Source organism: Vicugna pacos, chromosome 5, assembly GCF_048564905.1.
Source record: "Vicugna pacos chromosome 5, VicPac4, whole genome shotgun sequence".
Classification (NCBI taxonomy): Eukaryota; Metazoa; Chordata; class Mammalia; order Artiodactyla; family Camelidae; genus Vicugna; species Vicugna pacos.
The window spans coordinates 46,792,558-46,811,324 of NC_132991.1; the positions used below are offsets into that span (position 1 = coordinate 46,792,558).

The 18,767-nt window shown below is 38.4% G+C and overlaps 1 protein-coding gene across 2 annotated transcripts in view; it reads right to left on the bottom strand.

The window, feature by feature from the left end:
• Positions 1-18,767, bottom strand: part of CHN1 (chimerin 1) — a 174,147-nt gene that overhangs the window by 23,304 nt on the left and 132,076 nt on the right. For both annotated transcript variants that reach the window (XM_031678330.2, XM_006204881.3), the window contains one exon: positions 18,477-18,554. In XM_031678330.2, the coding sequence (XP_031534190.1) occupies positions 18,477-18,554 (78 nt within the window). The remainder of the gene's footprint in view (positions 1-18,476; positions 18,555-18,767) is intronic.

The following is an 18,767-nucleotide window of genomic DNA, read 5'->3' on the forward strand; positions in this document are numbered from 1 at the left end:
GGGCAGGCCCACTGTTCTCTAATCAGAAGACCACATGATCTTTAGGAAATCGTTCTTTATACACTGCTTCTTGGACAGCTTTTTATAAAGGCACCCTGCCATTTGGGGCTGGTTTTAGTAGTGGTGTTGTATTTAATTTTGTTTTTCTGAACCGCTTGTAAGGTAGGTTATACAACTCTCCAGGAAACGGTTTTAGAAGTAGGTCTTGAAACACAAATAGAAGTTTTATTTCTATAATAGGGTTTAACTAGGTTCCCTTTTGAATTTTTGTATCTAAAGTTTCTTATTTTTTACATTTTGTTCTGTGATCTTCATGACTCCATGACACTGGGTTTTATTTGTAAACACTGAATACTGTAGCCTTTTTGTCTTTTTTATTCCCCTAGAGGTCATCAAAACAAATAGACTTCATTCATTAATCATCTATTATTCTTTCATAAACATTTATTAAGTGATGACATATACAAAGATTAAAAAAATGTTGGCTCAAGGAATTCACCATAGGTTTCTTCTGTCAAATATAGTGTGGAAAGGCTCTTCTGAAAGTGTCTCTAAAGTGTGAGGGACGCCGGGGAGGGCGCTGCTCAGGTAAGAAGAGTGAGCCGAGGCTTCTGGAATGAGCAGGTCAGCTGATCAGCACTAAATGAGGGTGTGTGTTGGAGCGGGGCACGTTAGGAAAGGCTGTTCCAACGAAACCACGGGCACACCAGGAGCAAAACAATGAGATGTTTAGAGAATTGGAAGGCAGTTCATTGTGGGTGGGGTGGGGATGACCCACATGGTGGGAGATGAGAGAGGCAGGTGGGGCCTTGTCCACATCTACAAACTGACACTTTGTTCAGTGAGCAGGGCAGGACCACTGAAGGTTTTTAAGGAAAGTGACCCAGTCAAGTGGACAAGGCTGGAGGAAGACAGACTATGTAGGGTGCTACAGCAGGAAGTCTAGGTAGCAGACGACCTGGACTCAAGCAGTGGTGGCTGAGATTACGGAATGAACGAGTTGTTCAGGAGGCAGAATCAGTGGGGCTTGTGATTAACTGAATCAGAGGCAAAGGAGAGGGGAGGAATAGGGGCTAACTCTTAGGGTTTGGGGCCTGGTGATGGGGAAAGGTTGCATTAACAGGGGAACAGAAGTAGAAGAACAGGAATGGAAGTCAGGTCGGGGGGGGGGTGGCAACGGTAGGGACAGAAAATACTGATTGAAGATTCCTAGTAAAGAGGAGGTCACTCATGGAGTAGGGTTCCTCAGGGCATCCAGTGGACATGGGATGCAGAGCAGAAGGGTTAGCTTTGAGTAAGAGAACAATCAGTCTCCCTGGGCCAAGGGGGAAAGGATGGCTGTGCAGCGCAGGAGTGATGGGGTCCTGGAGGCAGAAGGCTACAGGCGATCATATCTGATGGTCGAGTTTCTGTGTGTTAGGAAGTAAGTTCAGTTACTAAGCAAATGAAGAATTTAGAAAAAGTGGGGGAACAGGAACAGGAACTGGCCAGAAATTCACAGAAAGGCTGCTGGACTTGAAAGCAAGCTTCTTTCCTGGATGACACTACAGTCATCCTATAACTGTGTCAAGTGCAGTAAAGAGAAAGTGACACATTCTTTTTAAAAGGGTGATTGTATTACAATGGAGCTTTATCTAAATGTTTTCTGTGCAGTTTTACATTAGCAGTGATGTTCGTATCACATATTTTACCAATTCAGAAAAAGATATCTCTAACAAGTCAACTGCACACACTGTACAACTTAGGAAAGCCCTGCAGCCATGCGGCTCTAGCGCTGTGGAAACAGGGTGCTGTCCCTGCAGATGAGGCTCGGGGGCACTGACACCTGCAGACAATGCTATTTACTAGATATTGGTTGTATTTTTTGGTTACGTGTCTCAAAATGATTGAATCAAATGTAATGGGCATTCAGAATATAATAATTAAAAGAATCTTGGGGGTTCTTTCTGCTCAGGAGGATGCTAAGAAAGCGCGAGGGTGAGATCTGGGAGAGAGGAGGCTGGGATGGCTGACAAGCTGTGCGGGAGCTGGGCCGAGCCCTGGGCTATAAGAGGGCGCGACTTGTGCCTGGAATGCCCTCTAGTGCAGCAGACCCCCTCAGAGATCTGCGCAGGTCAGCATTCACGGAATCATAATGACTGCTGTCTTTACAACACAACACAACTAACAGACACTCATTAAGTGACATTTTCCGTGTGTCATTCTAAAGGGGTTTTCTATTCTAAATTGCCGAAGATTTTTATGTTTTCATAAATTTGTGTTTTAGTTTTCCTATCCCTTCTTGTTCTCCAAGGCTGTCAGCTCTTTTTCCTTCTTCCTTATCCCCTTCTCCCTTTTGCATTCACCAAATCTTACTTGTAGACGAGGAAATCTGATATGATAACTCTACCAGCACTGCATGTAAATCAAGAAAACGTGTCATCTTTCTTCCTCTTGAAGGCATTAAGAAACAAAACCAGGGGGGAGGGTATAGCTCAAGTGGTAGAGCGCTTGCTTAGCATGCATGAGGTCCTGGGTTCAAGCCCCAGTACCTCCTCTAAAAAAAAAAATAAATAAACCTAGTTATCTCCCCCCACCAAAATAAAATAAAAAAAAAAAGAAACAAAACCAAACCACCAAACTTCTGGTTCCTTGTCTGTGTTTCTCGTAGTTGAGGCTGATGGACAGCGGTCTTGTGAGAAAGGAAGTGTTAGTAGCATCTTGCCTCATTCCTTGACATTCTCTAATCTTTAGCTACTGTTTCTTATAAACAGAAGCCGCCTGCTTCTGCTGTTGACTGTTAAGTTTCATGGTGACATTGGCTTTATAAGGTGGGAAAATAACCAGTTCTTTTATAAATAGCACCATTTCTTCCTTAGAGTTATTTAAACAAATCACTTGATTAATTTATAAAAGGGATTCCTTTGGGAATGTTTTGGGAAGATAATGCAAAAGCACAAACAGCGTCAGTAAACAATAGTATTAGTGAAATCAGAGGTGGTCCTGAGCAAAGTAGCCTTCTGAGTTGGCCACAAATATTTCCTTTAGACCACCTCCAAAGCTTCTGGTACATCTTGACAAATGAAACTGACAGAGTACGTGGCATGAGTTATACCTTCATGAAAAAAGGGCACAGCAACTTTTAAAGACCTCTTCTTTTTAGCAACTGGAAAAGAGACGACTTTATTACCATGACATCTGAGACTGCTCTTCACCTATCAGTACCTCCTGTCACATCGATCACCTTAAAAACTGAGATCAAAGGCTGGATTAACTAACAGATCCCAAAAGAGTCTGCCCTAGAGAACACTGGTCAGAAGCAGGCTGAAAAGGACAGACAGGGAGGGAGATGGGTGGGCTACTGAGGGGCCCACATGGCCCTGGCCAAGGTGTGTGTCTTTGGGCACTGACCTAGGTAAAAACTGAAGCCATTCTCAATTGGGTCTATGTTATACTGACCCAAACCCTGGCTTCTATGAGGAAACCAGCACGTCTGCTTCTCATGTTTCTGATATTCACATCTCCAGTTTGATTGTCAGTAATAGGAATGGCAGAAAAGAATTCCATGCTATGGGAAGAGAAAGAAGAATTCAGCACATCTTTATTATCCCTTCCAAGCCCTAACACCACATCTAGAAATGAGCACTAAGGCAAATAGCCAGGGAGCATGCCTGCAAGGGCTGCTGCAAATGGAAACTCTGTTGGAGGCGATAAGAACATTAGGAGAGATGAATGTTGCCTGGGAAGGTGGGAATGATATTTTAGTGGCCACTCTTTATTTGGGAGGCTCTGATGAGTCAGTTCTCCAGTGTGGCATTGGGCGATGCAGGGAGAGAACAGATGATCCAGATCAAAATGAAAGGAAGGTAGATAGGCAGGCAGCTGGGCAGGAAAGGCTTTTTTCTCTTTCTCTCCCTTTTTGGTTTTTTTTTTTTCATTTTTCTCTTTAGGGAAATCAGAATATACTCTTTTGAGTAGCCAATTTTAGTCTCACCGAGATGGCTTAATTTTGATCCAAAAGATTTGGAATTTAGAATTTTGGTCCTAATTTGGCCACTTCAATTAAAGTATATTTTGATTTATACTAAGTCATGAGAAGAGAATGAAGAACACTGGCTATGATCACTAGCAACAAGTACCTAAAACTGTTTAGGGGTTGCCTGCAAAGAAAAGGGTGGGGAGGGGAAACTTAAAGTAGGAGTATCTTTACTATCAAGGCAATACCTTCTTGCCTTGTTATTTAAACTTAAAATTATTCAGAAGAAATCTGTAACAAACAGTGAGGTTTAGGTAAGGGTGAGCCGGCAGCACTGACTCGTGCTGGCCACGCCTCCCACTCTGGCCCTGATGGGATGGATGTGGAAGGCGGTACCCACAGCAGGAGAGGCAGGGGGAATGTGCTGAGGGCTTGCTGTAACATGGCTTCAGGCAATGCTTGGGGCTGGTGAGTGCTCAGAACAGGAGGGGCACAGCCTCTGGCCAACAGCAGACACAATCAACGAGGGTCTGTGTGCAGAGAGGCACTGGACAGCTGGCGAAGGGGCCCAGGTGCTCGCGGTTTCTATGACTGGCTGCTACACATGACTGTGGGGACTGAGGCACACACTTCTCCACACACTGTCAGAAGTGTCACTGTGAAAAGGATGACATCTGACAGAAAAATGAGTGATCTCATGTTTCAAGAGTGAGAAAACTATTTAAAATCTAGGGAAATATCATATAAGCCTGCTGGACATACACTGGTCGTATCAAGTCAGTGGTATCCCCTTAAATATGGAAATAACTACAGGAAAAAGCTGATGTAACACGGCCAGGCTATGACAACACTAGTCTTATTTTACCAGCAGGGCAGTTACTGGGGCAATATTAATAACTGAGTTCTGCTCCCACATTAAAAAAACATAAAAATGTTTTTTTATTAATTGGTACATGAAACAACACTTTAAGCATGTACAGAAAAAATAATGAATTATTATCAATTCTATTCACACAATCCATTCACCATAATCACCATAAACAAAGTTTGAATTTCTTTATGGCCTCCTCCGCAAATACCATCCCCATCAACACCACTCCAGTGAGGGAGAAATATCCCTAAAATTACAGCCAAGTTAACGTGGTGCACTAGACACCACAAGTATGTGAACTTGCTAAGATAAGTCAACTTGCTTAGAATCATACACAATCATATTAATGCTAGAACACACAGTTTCTGGTGTCAGTGTTCTGTTCTGAGCTGCAAGAGTGGCCCCTCTCACAGAGCCATCAATATGAAATCCAGGGGTCAGGTGGTGGAAACACCAACATACTCAAGGCATTTCTTTTATTTATTTATTTTTGATCACAAGGTACAGTGTTTATAATAAGTGCTATAAAATAAATATCACTAGTAATTAAAAAATACTTTCCATTCCAAAATGCGAGTCTTTAAAGTATTAAAAAACTTATAATTTAATGTTCAGATATTTTTCAAGTTTCAGAAGCAAATTTCTTTTAAATTTCTCTTCATAGGCCCACTCATGAAACTTTGCCTCTAAACTGAATCATGGTTAAAGATTAAAAATGTCAAATGCCATACCTAAAACACTTCTAGTTTGAAAGCCTTGTTTCATTACTTGGATAAATGTTTGCATTCAAATATCAGTAGTAAAAAATCAACATAGTGAATCAATACTTCAAAATACCAATCTCCTAAAGTTATATTATGATGGTATAATAGGAAAATAAAATAAATGAATCAATTTGGTTGTGCAATAAAAACCACTGTATGATCCACAGCTGAGTAACAGATAATTTCCATACCACATTATAGATATGTAAACTGAACACTGAGAGACAAAAGCCTCAGACTAATCCACATTATCTTATGATCCACAATTCCTTGAAGCTACGTCTGTACTAATATTAACATTTCCCCAAATCCAGGTTTCAATTTCTCTTTGGTTTGGTTGTAAAAATGTCATATAAAGAAATTTACTGTTAAAACATACTATCTTATGAATAAAGTGTTCCTCTAGTATACCAGGAAAAAGATTTGACTAAAATGTACAAAAATTATTAAACTATGTAGTTAAACCCCTTTTTAAAGTTCTAGTAAAAGAGATGCAGATTTTCTCTACTGTCTTTCCATTGGTTTAATTGGATCCTTTTTCTAGTTTCTTAAGGTGGAAGCCTAGCTAATTGATTTGATCTTTTTTTTTTTCTTTCCTAATATAAGCATTTAATGGTATAGATTTCACTGTAAGCACTACTTTAGCCACATTCCACAAATATTGCTACGTTGTATTTTTCTTTTTATTCAGCTCAGAATATTTTCTAATGTCCCTTGTGATTTCTTTAATTCATAAGTTATTTAGCAGTGAGTTAATTTTCTAAATATGTGGGAAATTTTTCAGATATCTGTTACTGATTCTGTATTTAATTCTGTTGTGGTAAGAGGACATGCTTTGTATGATTTCAGTCCTTTTACAGTTACTGACACTTGTTTTATGGCCCAGAATATTGTCTGTCTTGGTGAATCTCCCATGTTCACTTGAATAGTGTGTGCATTCTGCTGTTGCTGAGTAGAAGACTCCATAAATATGAATTAGGTCAAACTCGTCGATACTGTTGTTTATCTTCTAAATCCTTACTAATTTTCTACTTGTTCTATTTGTCCTATCACTGAGAGGAGTGTGGAATCCCATCTACAATTGTGGATTGTTTATTTCACTTTGCAGTTCAGTTTTTGCTTTACGTGTTTTTGAATTTGTTATTAGGTGCATATAAATGTTAAATTATGTCCTCTTAATGAATTTTAACCTTTTTACGCCCAGTATTTCTTGTTCTGAAAACTACCATGTTTAATATAAATATAGCCACTCTAATTTTCTTTGACTTATTGTCTATATGGGTATCTTTTCCTTTTTACCTCTCTGTGTCTTTATACTTAAAGTGGGTTTCTTGTGAATAGAATATAGTTGGATCTTACTTTTTAAATCCAATCTGACAATAACCTGTCTTTTAATAGTGTTTAGTCCATTTCCATTTAACTATTAACATAACTGGGTTTAAATCTGTCATCTTGCTTTTGTTTTCTATATATAATAATACCCTTTGTTCTTTTTTTCTTCTTGCATACTTTTTGATAAACTGCGTATTTTTTTTGTGAATCTGCTTTGTCTACACCATTAACTTATAACTATTTTTAGAGTTTGCTGTAAGGTCTACAATCTGCATCTTTAACTTATCAGTCTACCTTCAGACAACGTTACACCATTTCACGTATAGTGTGAGTATCTTATAACAGTACATTTCCACTTCCCTCACTCCATACTTGATGTTACTGTTATTTGTTTTACTTGTGCAAACTGCATGTCTGTATTTTTGCTTTAAACAGAAAATTAGTTTTTAAAAACACAAAAATGAACAAAAAACATTTCTACATGTTTACCAGCTCTGATATTCTTTATTGCTCTGTACAGATCTAAATTTCCATCTGGTATTACTTTCCTTCTGTCTGAAGATCCTCCTTTAACATTCTTATAGCATAGGTCTCCTGGTGATAAATTCAGTCAGCTTTTCTTTGTTTAAAAAACAAATATTTTTATTTTGTCTTCATTTTTGAAAGTTTTTGCTGGATAAAGAATTCTAAGTTACACTTTTTGTTGTTGTTGAATACTTTGAAAATGTCACTGTTGTCTTGCATAGTTGCTGATGAGATTTTTGCTATCATTCTTTATGCATCTGTATGCAAAATATATTCTTCTCCCCACCTCCTCAGCTGCTTTTAAAAAAAAACTTTGTAAGGTATGTGAGAGCACTAGTGACAAAGGAAAATAATCTATTTCATCTGTTGATGTATTTTTTCCCACACTGAAATAATCCTGACTTTAAAATGTTAGTAAAGAAAACAGTTGTATAAAATAATTTCTCTTCTTTAAAAAAAATGTACATTGTATTCCTATATGTGAGTATGCACATTTAAGGTTCTATAAAGCCATAAAATTATAAACACTTTATGAAACTGGAATGTGAAGAGATAGCACAAGAGAAACCAAAACACATGTTTAATTTCTACATCCTAGAGATGTCCTTTATACATTTTATCATATGTGAGGGATGAACAACTTCACCTCTCAGGCTGAGGCAGAGCACCATGTCAGGAAGAAAACTTCCTTCCCATAACCTGGTTTTCTCTTTGTGTCCCACTCTGGCTGCTCTTACAATTTTCTCTTTAACAATGGTTTTTAGCAGTTTGTTTATGATTTGCTGTGGTAGTGTTTTCATATTTTTTCTATTTGGAGTTTTTACAGCACTTCTTGGATCTGTGGGTTTTCATCAAATTTACAGAATTTTTAGTCATTATAGTTTCAAATAATTGTTCTATCCCTGGGCCTCCCACCACTGTGCCTTCTGACTCCGGTTACACTTGTTAGATCGCTTGATATTGTCCCCCTGGCCACTGATGCTGTGCTTTTTTTTTTCCTTTCCTTCATTTTGTGTATTTTTTATAATTGTTACATCTTCTGGTTCACTAATCTTATCTTCTGTGGTACCTAATATGCTATTAATACCATCTTGTATATTTTTAGTGTCAGATATGTTTTTCAAATCTCTGGATTGTTTGAAACAGCTTCCATTTCCTTCCTCCCCACAGCCTTTAGTCTACTGCTGATTTAGTCATGCTACTAAGATGCCGTCATCTTTTACACAATGCCTCATGTACTATGATATCTTTTCAGTCCTACTGGTGGGCAAAGCTGCTCTCAGCCCTGGGTGAATTCCAGGAATTACTCAACTGATTGCTTTCTGGTGGTTTTCCGATAGTTTTTTCTCATGAATATGTAGGTTAAGTACTCAAAGACTCAAAAAGAATCCAAGGCAGATCTCCAGAGCTCTTTCTGTGTACAGCTCTGTCCCCCAGGTACACTGCCCCACAAATTTTAGCTGCTTTGTCTTGCCAAACTCCAGTCTTTGTGTCCCCAACTTGGTTAGACCAGTGCGCTCTCTTTGGATTCCCCCTCCATGTGCTGTGGCCTAGAAACTGCCTCCAGGCAGTAAGTGAGTGCAGTCTTAAGGCTCATCTTGTTTGTGTTCCTTCTTTAAGTGTTACAGAACTGTAATACCTGTTGTTCAATGTCTGTCTGTTGTTTTATATACTTTTTACGGCTTAGAAATTACGTAAGATAGGATGGTATATCTACTTCTTCCATCATGGCCAAAAGTGAAAGTCCAGATTATATTCTTATTTCTAAACTTGAACCTGAGATTTCTCTGGGCTTCAGTTTCAACATGTGTCAAATGACATTAACTCAATCAGTAATTCTCAATGTCCCTTATCTAGGCTGGATTCTTCAGTTATCATGCTCTATGGAGCTCTACAAGTTCTCTCAGCAAATACACTGACGTTGTTGTATTAAGTAGGCTGCACATGAGCATCTTATACCTGGTGATTGCATTTGTCATTTAATGTTATAGCGGGCATTTCTTAATGTCTTATCTTTGGATAACAGTCCTCAATGCATGTGATTTATATGGAGCTTGACCCTGTCCCCTGCTCCAGGGGAGAGTATGTGACCTAGATCTAAGCCAATCAGCACATTCCATTCTCCTGAACCAGAGCTGCCAGTTCAGAGATGGGCATATAAGATAATTGGGCGAATGCCTGCCAGGCCTAGATCCTTTGCTCAAACAGTGTCTTTCTGCAGCTGACTAGAATCTGAGAATACACAGAGCTGGAACCTCTGCCAGTCACCTTGTCGCTAGAGGGAGCCTAAAAATGAAGACAGAGCTGGGAGACAGGGTTCTGGTGGCATTTTAAGTCCCTGGGCCAAGAGATACCTTCAGCTAACATTGGACTTTTCCCACCATGTGAGCCAATATTTCTTTTTGCCTTAGCGAGCATGGGATGGGCTTTTTGACCCTCACAATGGAAAGTCTCCCATCTGTTCCATCAAATGGTAAATATCAGTCATGGGTTCCAAATGGACTTTTGAAAAAACACACTGAAGCAATATCGTACAATCGGAGTAATGAGCTGTAATAGCAACCATCAAAGCAAAATCACATGCTTCCTAGAGATGGACCTTCTCTTTATGGGCAAGGGCACTGTGCAAGCGTGTAAGGCAGCGCCTCGCGCCGCGATCAGGGTGTGGACCATGTTAGGGCTAGGACTCCAAACGAAGGGAGTTCTACAAAAGAGAAAGAGGGAACCTGACGTTTTAGGCCTGATTCGGGCAAATCCATTCACACAGCCAAAATGCTCTCTCTACTACAATAGACTGGAGGATATCACCTAGCATGTCAAGAATCTTTTGGTTCCTAAGACCTAAAAATGAATATATTCTTTTTTTTATTTTTATGTCTAGATAACACTTTAATTTCTATTTTTGCTCCCCACAAAATACAAAAATTTAGAAACTAAGCAGTTGCTATGTTCTTCAGATGTGTAACACTGCTGGGCTAGCTCTCCTCTCCCTCCCAGCTTTCCTATTTTGCAGCCAGAAGAACCTTAAGATAATTTAAGATGAGAGATTAACAGACCTGAAAAAAAAAAGGCTATTGTTATGGTACTTATCAGGAAAATAATGTGTAGTGGTTTCTCAGATACCAGCAATGCTACGGTAAAATATTTAAGAAAGAAAAGTCAGTATTTGCATGTGTTCTCTTTACTTAAAAAAAAACAAAACAACTTTCCTAGACCTATGTTCCACTTCCTTTGGTGTACATGCAAGTCTCTCTCTTCTCTCTGCTCTGTGGGGGCTTTGATGAAGGCAGGTGATATCTTTGTGTCATACACTGTTACATACAAATAATGAATGCTGACAAATAATGACAAGTTACTGCAATATAGGGAACTAGACAATATAGACAATAACTGAGGTAAGATGTTATGATGTATGTATTCTTCAGGCACATGCTTTGACTATTTTATTAAAGTCACAAGTAAGACTTTCTTCTGAGGAATGCTGACATAGTGGGTCACAAAGAAGATGAAGTATACAGGTATAATTTTCCAATTAAACAAGGTTTTGAAAAATAGAGATATGAAATAGTACACATGTATCTCTCCTATAAACTTACAAAATAAGCAGAACAGAATTAATACTTAATCCTCAGTTAAATTTGGAAGAGGAGAATGGATGTATGATACAAGTGACTACAAAAAGTTGCCTTTAAAGTACTAACACTCCCAAATCCTTGAAGGTTAGGTATTATTTAGATACAAACTATGAAGTATGAAAAGAGAAGAGAATTCTGGAGGTTTTTTAACCTGTTGGTTTTTCCTAAGGATATATATTCTTGCTATCGTGGTGGGAGTCACATGCCAGGATGGTTCCCTACTTTGGGATAAATTTTGGAGAAACCGTATTTTCTAAAACATCAAGTCAGTAGGACAGACATACATGCTGGAAATAATACCACATTAGATGCAGTTGTCTCCAAGAGGGTCTTAAATTAGGATATGGATTGAAAATAAGAATTAGGATAGGTTCTGCTGACAGAGAACGTGTCAGGCTCCTCCTCAAGGTGTTTAAAAGTGTTAATTGTAACATCTTAATTTTAAAGGCTGGCCTGGGGTTTTAATTTCATAAAAGAAATAGTACACCTAATACTTTCCACTAACAGCCTCCTAGTGAGAAAGACAAACTTGCAAATCTCTCTCCAAATTTTAAATCATTCTCTACTATTTTTTTTTAAACTTCATTAAATAAATAGGACACCTAATAAATTCTACTAATAGTCTCCAAGTAAGAAAGACAAATTTCCAAACCTCCAAATTTTAAAGCAACAAAAGCAAAAATAGACAAGTTAGTATCTAATGCTAAATCTTCTGTGCAGCAAAAGAAAAAATCAAGAGTGAAAAGGCAACCCATTGCTGGATCATAATGCATTTTTTTTAATCATACTGTCCTTTTTTGGGGGGGATGTTTAATGGAGGCACTAGGGATTGAATCCAGGACCTCATGTATGCTAAGTACATCCTCTACCACTGAGCTACACCCACCCCCCCACCCATCATAATGTAGTTTTAATTTTCATTTTTTGAGAATGTGCCATAATATTTTCTATAATGACTGTACCAATATACATTCCCACCAACAGAGTATTAGGGTTCTCTTTCCTCCATTTCCTTGCCTACACTGGTTATCTTTTATCTTTTTAACAAGAGCCATTCTAACAGGTGTGAGGTGGTATTTCATTGTGGTTTTGATTTGCATTTCCCTGACGACTAGTGATGCTGAGCACCTTTTCATATACCTGTTGGCCATTTCTATATCATCTTTTGAGAAATGTCTATTCAGGTCCTTTGCTCATTTTTAAATTGAGGCTTTTTTTTTTTTTTTTGCTGTTGAGTTGTATGAGTTCACTATATATTTTGGCTATTAGCCCCTTATCAGATATATGACTTGCAAATATTTTCTCTCATTTCATATGTTGCCTTTTCACTCTGTTGACTTGTTTTCTGTGCAGAAGTTTTTAGTGTGATGCAGTCCTACTCATCAGTTTTTGCTTTTGTTGCCTATGCTGTTGGTGTTATATCCAAATCACTGCCCAGACCAACATCAAGAACCCTATTTTCTGCATGTTTTCATCTATTCGTTTCTTGGTTTCAGGTAGGGGCAATTTCATTCTTCTGCATGTGGACATCCATTTTTCCCAACATCATTTATTGAAGAGACTATTCACTCCCCATTAAGTGTTCTTGGAACCCTTGAGGAAGTTCACTTGATTGTAGATGTGTGGATTTGTTTCTGGGGTTTCTATTTCATTCCATTGGTCTATAGGTCTGTTTTTATGCCAGTACCACACTGTTTTGATTACTATAGCTTTGTAATATATTTTGAAATCATTACATGTAGTGCCTTCAGCTTTGTTGTTCTTGCTTAAGATAGCTTTAGCTGTTTGGGTCTTTTGTAGTTCCATATGAATTTTAGAATGGCTTTTTCTATTTCTGTAAAGAATGTCATTGGGATTTTGATAGGAATTTTACTGAATATGTAGATCACTTGGGTAGTGTGGACATTTTAGCTATATTAATTCTTCCAATCCGTGAAATGGGTTTCTCTTTTTGAGTTAAGTAGAACATTTAAAAGTCTCTAGCTCCATAAAATGGCTATGAAGAAGTATAAGCAACCATGTGCAAACCAACAAGAACTATGTGAGGTGTTTCTTTTTGGATTATTTAATGTTAGGCAGTAACCTTTCCAATGACCTTAATGATCTAGATTTGCACTCAAGGTGTCAAAACCAGTTCCCCAGCCAGCACAAACCACAAGAAGGATAGACAGGACTGAGGTCCAGAAGGTCACAATGCTGGGGGGCATGGTAGAGGCCTGGATGGAAGTGCATAATGTCTTTGTGGGCCTTCTCAACACCAGCAGGGGCAGAAGTAAAAAGCAGAGTAGTGAATGTTCATTTTTTCTGGCTTCCACAACATTTGGTAAGTACTATACAAGACAGCAACAGAAACACAGCGCCTACAGGGACTGTACGGATGATCTTGTCCCGTCTCCTATTTTCCCTCCATCACCCGCCACAAGGCTGACTGCCCTAGGCAGACAGAACTCCCGCTATGCACTGATCTTTATTTTTATCTTCCTTTAGAATCAGGAATTGTGTGGGTATACATATACATATATAGTACAGAAATTCATAATTCAATTTAATCTCCTATTTGGAGAAAAACATTATTTATTCCTCTAAAATGTTTATGTTGGACACTCCATGTTCACATCCACGGAAGAAGCAATAATGAGTGACATCCCTGCTGAAGTTTAGTGAGGAGATATTCTAGGTTACTGTTCCCGTTGTGTCACGTTGCACTTCTTTCTTACTATTAGTTCACAATGATACTCAAATTTCCAAGCACTTAAAATGTGAACACAGATTCTCTAGTCAAATGTAAGATAGTGTGATGATATTTTGGGTTTTATTTCATTTTTAAAACCAACATGAATTTGATTTCAAAACACTGTAACAATACAGGTCTTAAGGTCATTAGAAAAATCTATTTTTGGGTCAAAATTTCCTGCTGCCCGCAAAGGTAGTTTCAAAATAACAACTACTACCACCAGCACAACAAAGGTCCCCCATGTCACACTGGGTGCTCATTTACTTAGTCATTCAACAGATGCTTCCTGAGCATCTACAAATCATTTTACTAGCTCTGGGGATGGGGAAGGAGGAATGCGGGAAGAAAAGAAGGGGGAGGTGGTGGTGTGATGGTGGTGATAATGCAAAGGACGTGGTAGGCACAGTCCCTAAATGTAACATTTCACTGATTATTAACATAACGACTTAAAAAATTGTCTCAAATATAGTTTAATTCCTTTAAAAATCGACATATTAAAGTGTATTCCTGTAAAAGCCTTAATAAAGTTTTAATAATGGAAAAGAGAATAATTATATTAACAAATCAAATGCTTCCCAACATAATTTAATCAGAGGATTTTAGAGTTGTTGAAGAACTTACAGAAGGAAAGGAAAGACCACTTTCAGCAGGAGTGCTGGCCATTTCTACCTTTCAGTTTATCAAACAGCAGAACGTCTAGTCCGATAGCCAGGATTGATGGGTTAACTACTATTGTGATACCAGTAGGTCTTGAATCAGTAATCTTATTAAATATCATAAGGTTCATCTTATGTGTTAATTAAATTACGGTACCAATTAACATTTCAGGATTTATTGCTTGCACATTATCTTGGCAACATTAACTCTATTAATACAATGTCGCATCTTTCAATTATATATAGAAATTCTGCAAGTATCTGAAACTCTAAAATCACCCAGTCACCACTTTTAAGACTACGTTAAAAAAGAACTCATATTTTAAAGTATCTATAATTCTTAATGTTTTCTTTTAATTATTTAATTTGCCTAAGTAGCCAGGTTTCTATTATTATTATTATATGTAATCTTGCTTTTATTTTATAGAGCTAATTGAATTAAACATACCAAATGAAACACTGACTAATCTGAAGGGAGTGAAAGAAATACAGAGGATTTCACTGTATTCTGTGGTGCGTGAAAGTGCACTGCTCTTATGTAACATCTAGCTCTGCCTGGGAGCTAAGGAAGCAGCAATAGCTTTCTCTAGCACCACAGTCATGTTAGGGTTCTCAACTGCATCATGACCCCTGCAACTGGGCAAGAAACAGTCTTGGTAAGGATTCAGAAAATACATCCGCTTGGGGTAAACTGTAATAACAAAAACAGTGGCTACCAGGTACCTACACATACCAGGAACTCGATTTTTCTACTGTAGAACCAGAGGTATAAAGAGATGCAGTAATCTGCCCAAGGTCATACAAACCACAGCAAGAGCCTGAGGGCAAGGACTGGGTCTCGGTTATCACACCCTGTGGGGAGCCTGGCTGCAGGACAGTCACTGCTGCTGGGGTGCCTGTGTCTGACTTTTAATGGTAGGGGCTGTTTTGTTTAGTTCTTGTTTTAGTCGGCTCAAGAAATCAGCGCTTGTGTGCTCTTTCCTGCTCTGCTGTTAGGATGGGGGCAGTTCTTAAAATGACAGGTTGATCCAGGAGACAGTTTAAATTGTTTTCACTTTAAGTTATGTTGGTCAACCTATAGGGTAATTGTTTTTAAAGGATGTAGCACATTTACTTGTAAAATGATGACCTCCCTAAGAGACAACTATCTCTTGTGATAGATTCTTTATCAAAATCCTTTTAAGTAACAAATGGGGAGGGGGCGGGGGAGACCATGTTACATAACAGCAAAATGGGAAGCTTCCTGTTTCTTTCTTTCTATTAAAAACAAAAAACAACCAACCTGCCTGGATTCTGGAGTTAGGCCCGGTCGATTTTTTTTTGGATTTCACCTTGGTGAATGCTTTCACCAAAGGTACAAGACACTCATGGCTTCACCCTCTGAAATGAGACTTGGCAGCTGTTCAGCACCACAGAGCATCGTTACATAACAAGGCATTTTGAGAAGCAAAAAAGAAAACCACATTGAAATGAGGCTTTGGTGAGTGGGCTGGTGGTTGGGCACAGCGCACTTTTACCAACATAGAAAACAGTCAATTGCAAGGCCACGTGAATGACTGTCATTATGTAAATGCTCAGGATTTTTCCTACGGTAAAGCTCTGAACTAGACAGACTTACCTATCACAGACAGTGACCGCCCAAGTGAGCGTTTGTGTCGGGGAGCCCTGCTCCTGCCATGGAGTCTGAATTCTTTTGGGGATGTGCTCTAAAGTCAAGTATGGCTGCCCCCCCTTTTCTTTTTTATGCCACTGCACGGAAACCTTTTTTAAATATCAAGAGTAATGTCAGTGGAGAGTCAAATTCTGAGACTTCTGACCTTATTAGCAACTCTAAAATATATGTAATGCAACTCACTGTCTAACATAAGCTCTTCCAGCGCGTGAATACTAAACTTTTTTTAAAACAGTGAGCCCAGGCTGATTTTAATTTTTTAGCTCCAGAGAAGGAAGCCGACTTCTACTTTTTAATGTGTCTTTTTCAAAAAAGACAAGTATCTTTAAAATAGTATGGGTACAAGCTGTGAGTGACAACTGGTCCCATAAGTCAGCACTTTCTGGCCATACAAAATATGCTCATTAAAGCCATTTGAGAGATTGAGAAATTACTGGAAGACACACCAAAAAAAAAAAAAAATCAGACTGTGCTTGTTTATGCAAAGGTTGACCAGATTTACCCCTTGCTTTTTAACCAATATTGATAGAAAGCATGTACAATGAACCTGACTTAGCACTAAAATGGCATCCTTAACAGGTCAGTCTGTCCCTGCCTAACAGACCAGAAGGTACGTCTTTGGAGATACATTTTAAAATCTCAGCCATTTGTAAAGACTGTGCATAGTTTTCTGCTTGAGAACCTAAATAGCTATTTCTGTGACCAAACATGCACATAACTTTATATTTACAAAAGGAAATATTTCGGGTCATTTTCCTGATAAAAATCCTGTGAGAACAGGCTGTGTATCAAGCAGGAAGACACCGAGGCCTAGTAACCTGCATGGACTATTTAGGTTCACAAATGGAAGATGTGGTTGAGACTGGACATACACACTGAATGGTCTCAATTTCTTTTTTTTTGCCTTTTTTTCGGGGGTGGGGGTAATTAGGTTTATTTATTTTTAATGGAGGTACTAGTGACTGATCCCAGGACCTCGTGCACACTAAGCATGCACTCTACCACCGAGCTATATCCTCCCCCACAATTTCATTTTAAATCAAAGATACTGGTTGAAAGGTCAGGTCCCTAATCATATGTTTAAAGAAGGAGAAGAAAATGCTATTTGGCTTACCTTGAAATATTAGCAATCTTTACACAGTTCATCCATTTTGGAATGCATCCTTTATCCCCAAATAATTTGAAGTTCATAAAAACCTATTTTTCACTACAGAAAAAGCAGAACATATTGGGGGCTGGGTATTTAGCATTCGAGTAAAAAAAAAATGCTAGTGTTAAAAATCAGAATGAATTGCAAATTTGCAATTAAATTTCTTACTCCAGAGCCCGGTGCATTCTATCTGCTGAATAAATGGTGAATAAATTAATAAATCAATGGAAGATCAGGGTTTTCGGCTTTATCATCTTTTGAAAATAGACACCCTCTAACATCAAAACTAAAACCATTCTGTCTAGACTAACAACATTCACGTCTCCAGAACTTCATCATAAAGTTGTGTAACTACTGGGAAGTTCCTACAGAAATGCTAGTGCATCTGCCCATTAAGTGTAACCATTCACTATCCTTATGCACAGCCTCACGCTGGATGTTCTCTGAATGAGGCTGCAAAGGACTGAACTTCAAGGCCTTATATCGTGCTATAAATACAGGCGAGGGCTACACACAGCTTGAATCAACACACACACACATACCATCTTGATGGAAAATGATTCAAGTACAGTTGGTAAAACACAGTCACAATAATTAAAACCTACACACACACACACGGTGAAAGAAAATACTCAAAAAGTGAAGAGAAGCTGCTAGTGTCAGCAGCCTAACAGTCTCAGGGTAGCCATCCTCCTTTCATCATGGTCAATTCATTAGCAGAGGGGAAAAGACAGAAACTATGGGAAATGCACACCATCTGCTCAATCCAGATGCAACAGCACATGCCTTATAGCCAAAGCTTTTTACCAGAAACGAAAGGAGGTAAGATCTAATCCTCTCACGAAATTATTCAACAAAGGTAGTTAGACATATATGCATCAAAAGTAAGAATACCAAAATCATTATTAAATGAGACCTTTTAATATCAGTCAAGACTTTTACACTGAGTATACACTGTTCAAACAGAATGCTAAATCAGCACTAGAGAAAATGGGGTTGGATTCTATCACCTTTATTCAGCTATTCCTTAAAAAAAATGTTTAAAACATCTTCATTCCTTAAACAGCAAGAACATTTTAGTCCGGTCATCCTAGTTTTAAAAAGACATACTTTAATACTGTATATTTCAAGAACTGTGCATTTCCTTTCTTGTAAGAAAAGGTTAAAAACAAACATTCTTACCTTGAAATTGTGAACCTTTTCATATTTTGGAATTTGCTCGTTTTCTTTCAGAGTTGCTCTTCTAACAAGTGATGTCAACTGCGAATAAGCAAAGAGTTTCAGAGGTTGCCAGATTGTCACAGACGACTTTTGAGAACCCAGTTTCATTCCCAAGGCTGCTATCAATAAATCTTGCTGACGGCCCTCTTGTTTTGATTTGTGAACTGTAGCTTTATTAGTTTTCCTACCCGACCAAGACTCTTTGGATGGCATTTTGGAATTCACAGGAAATAAAGAAAATCTATATTGATC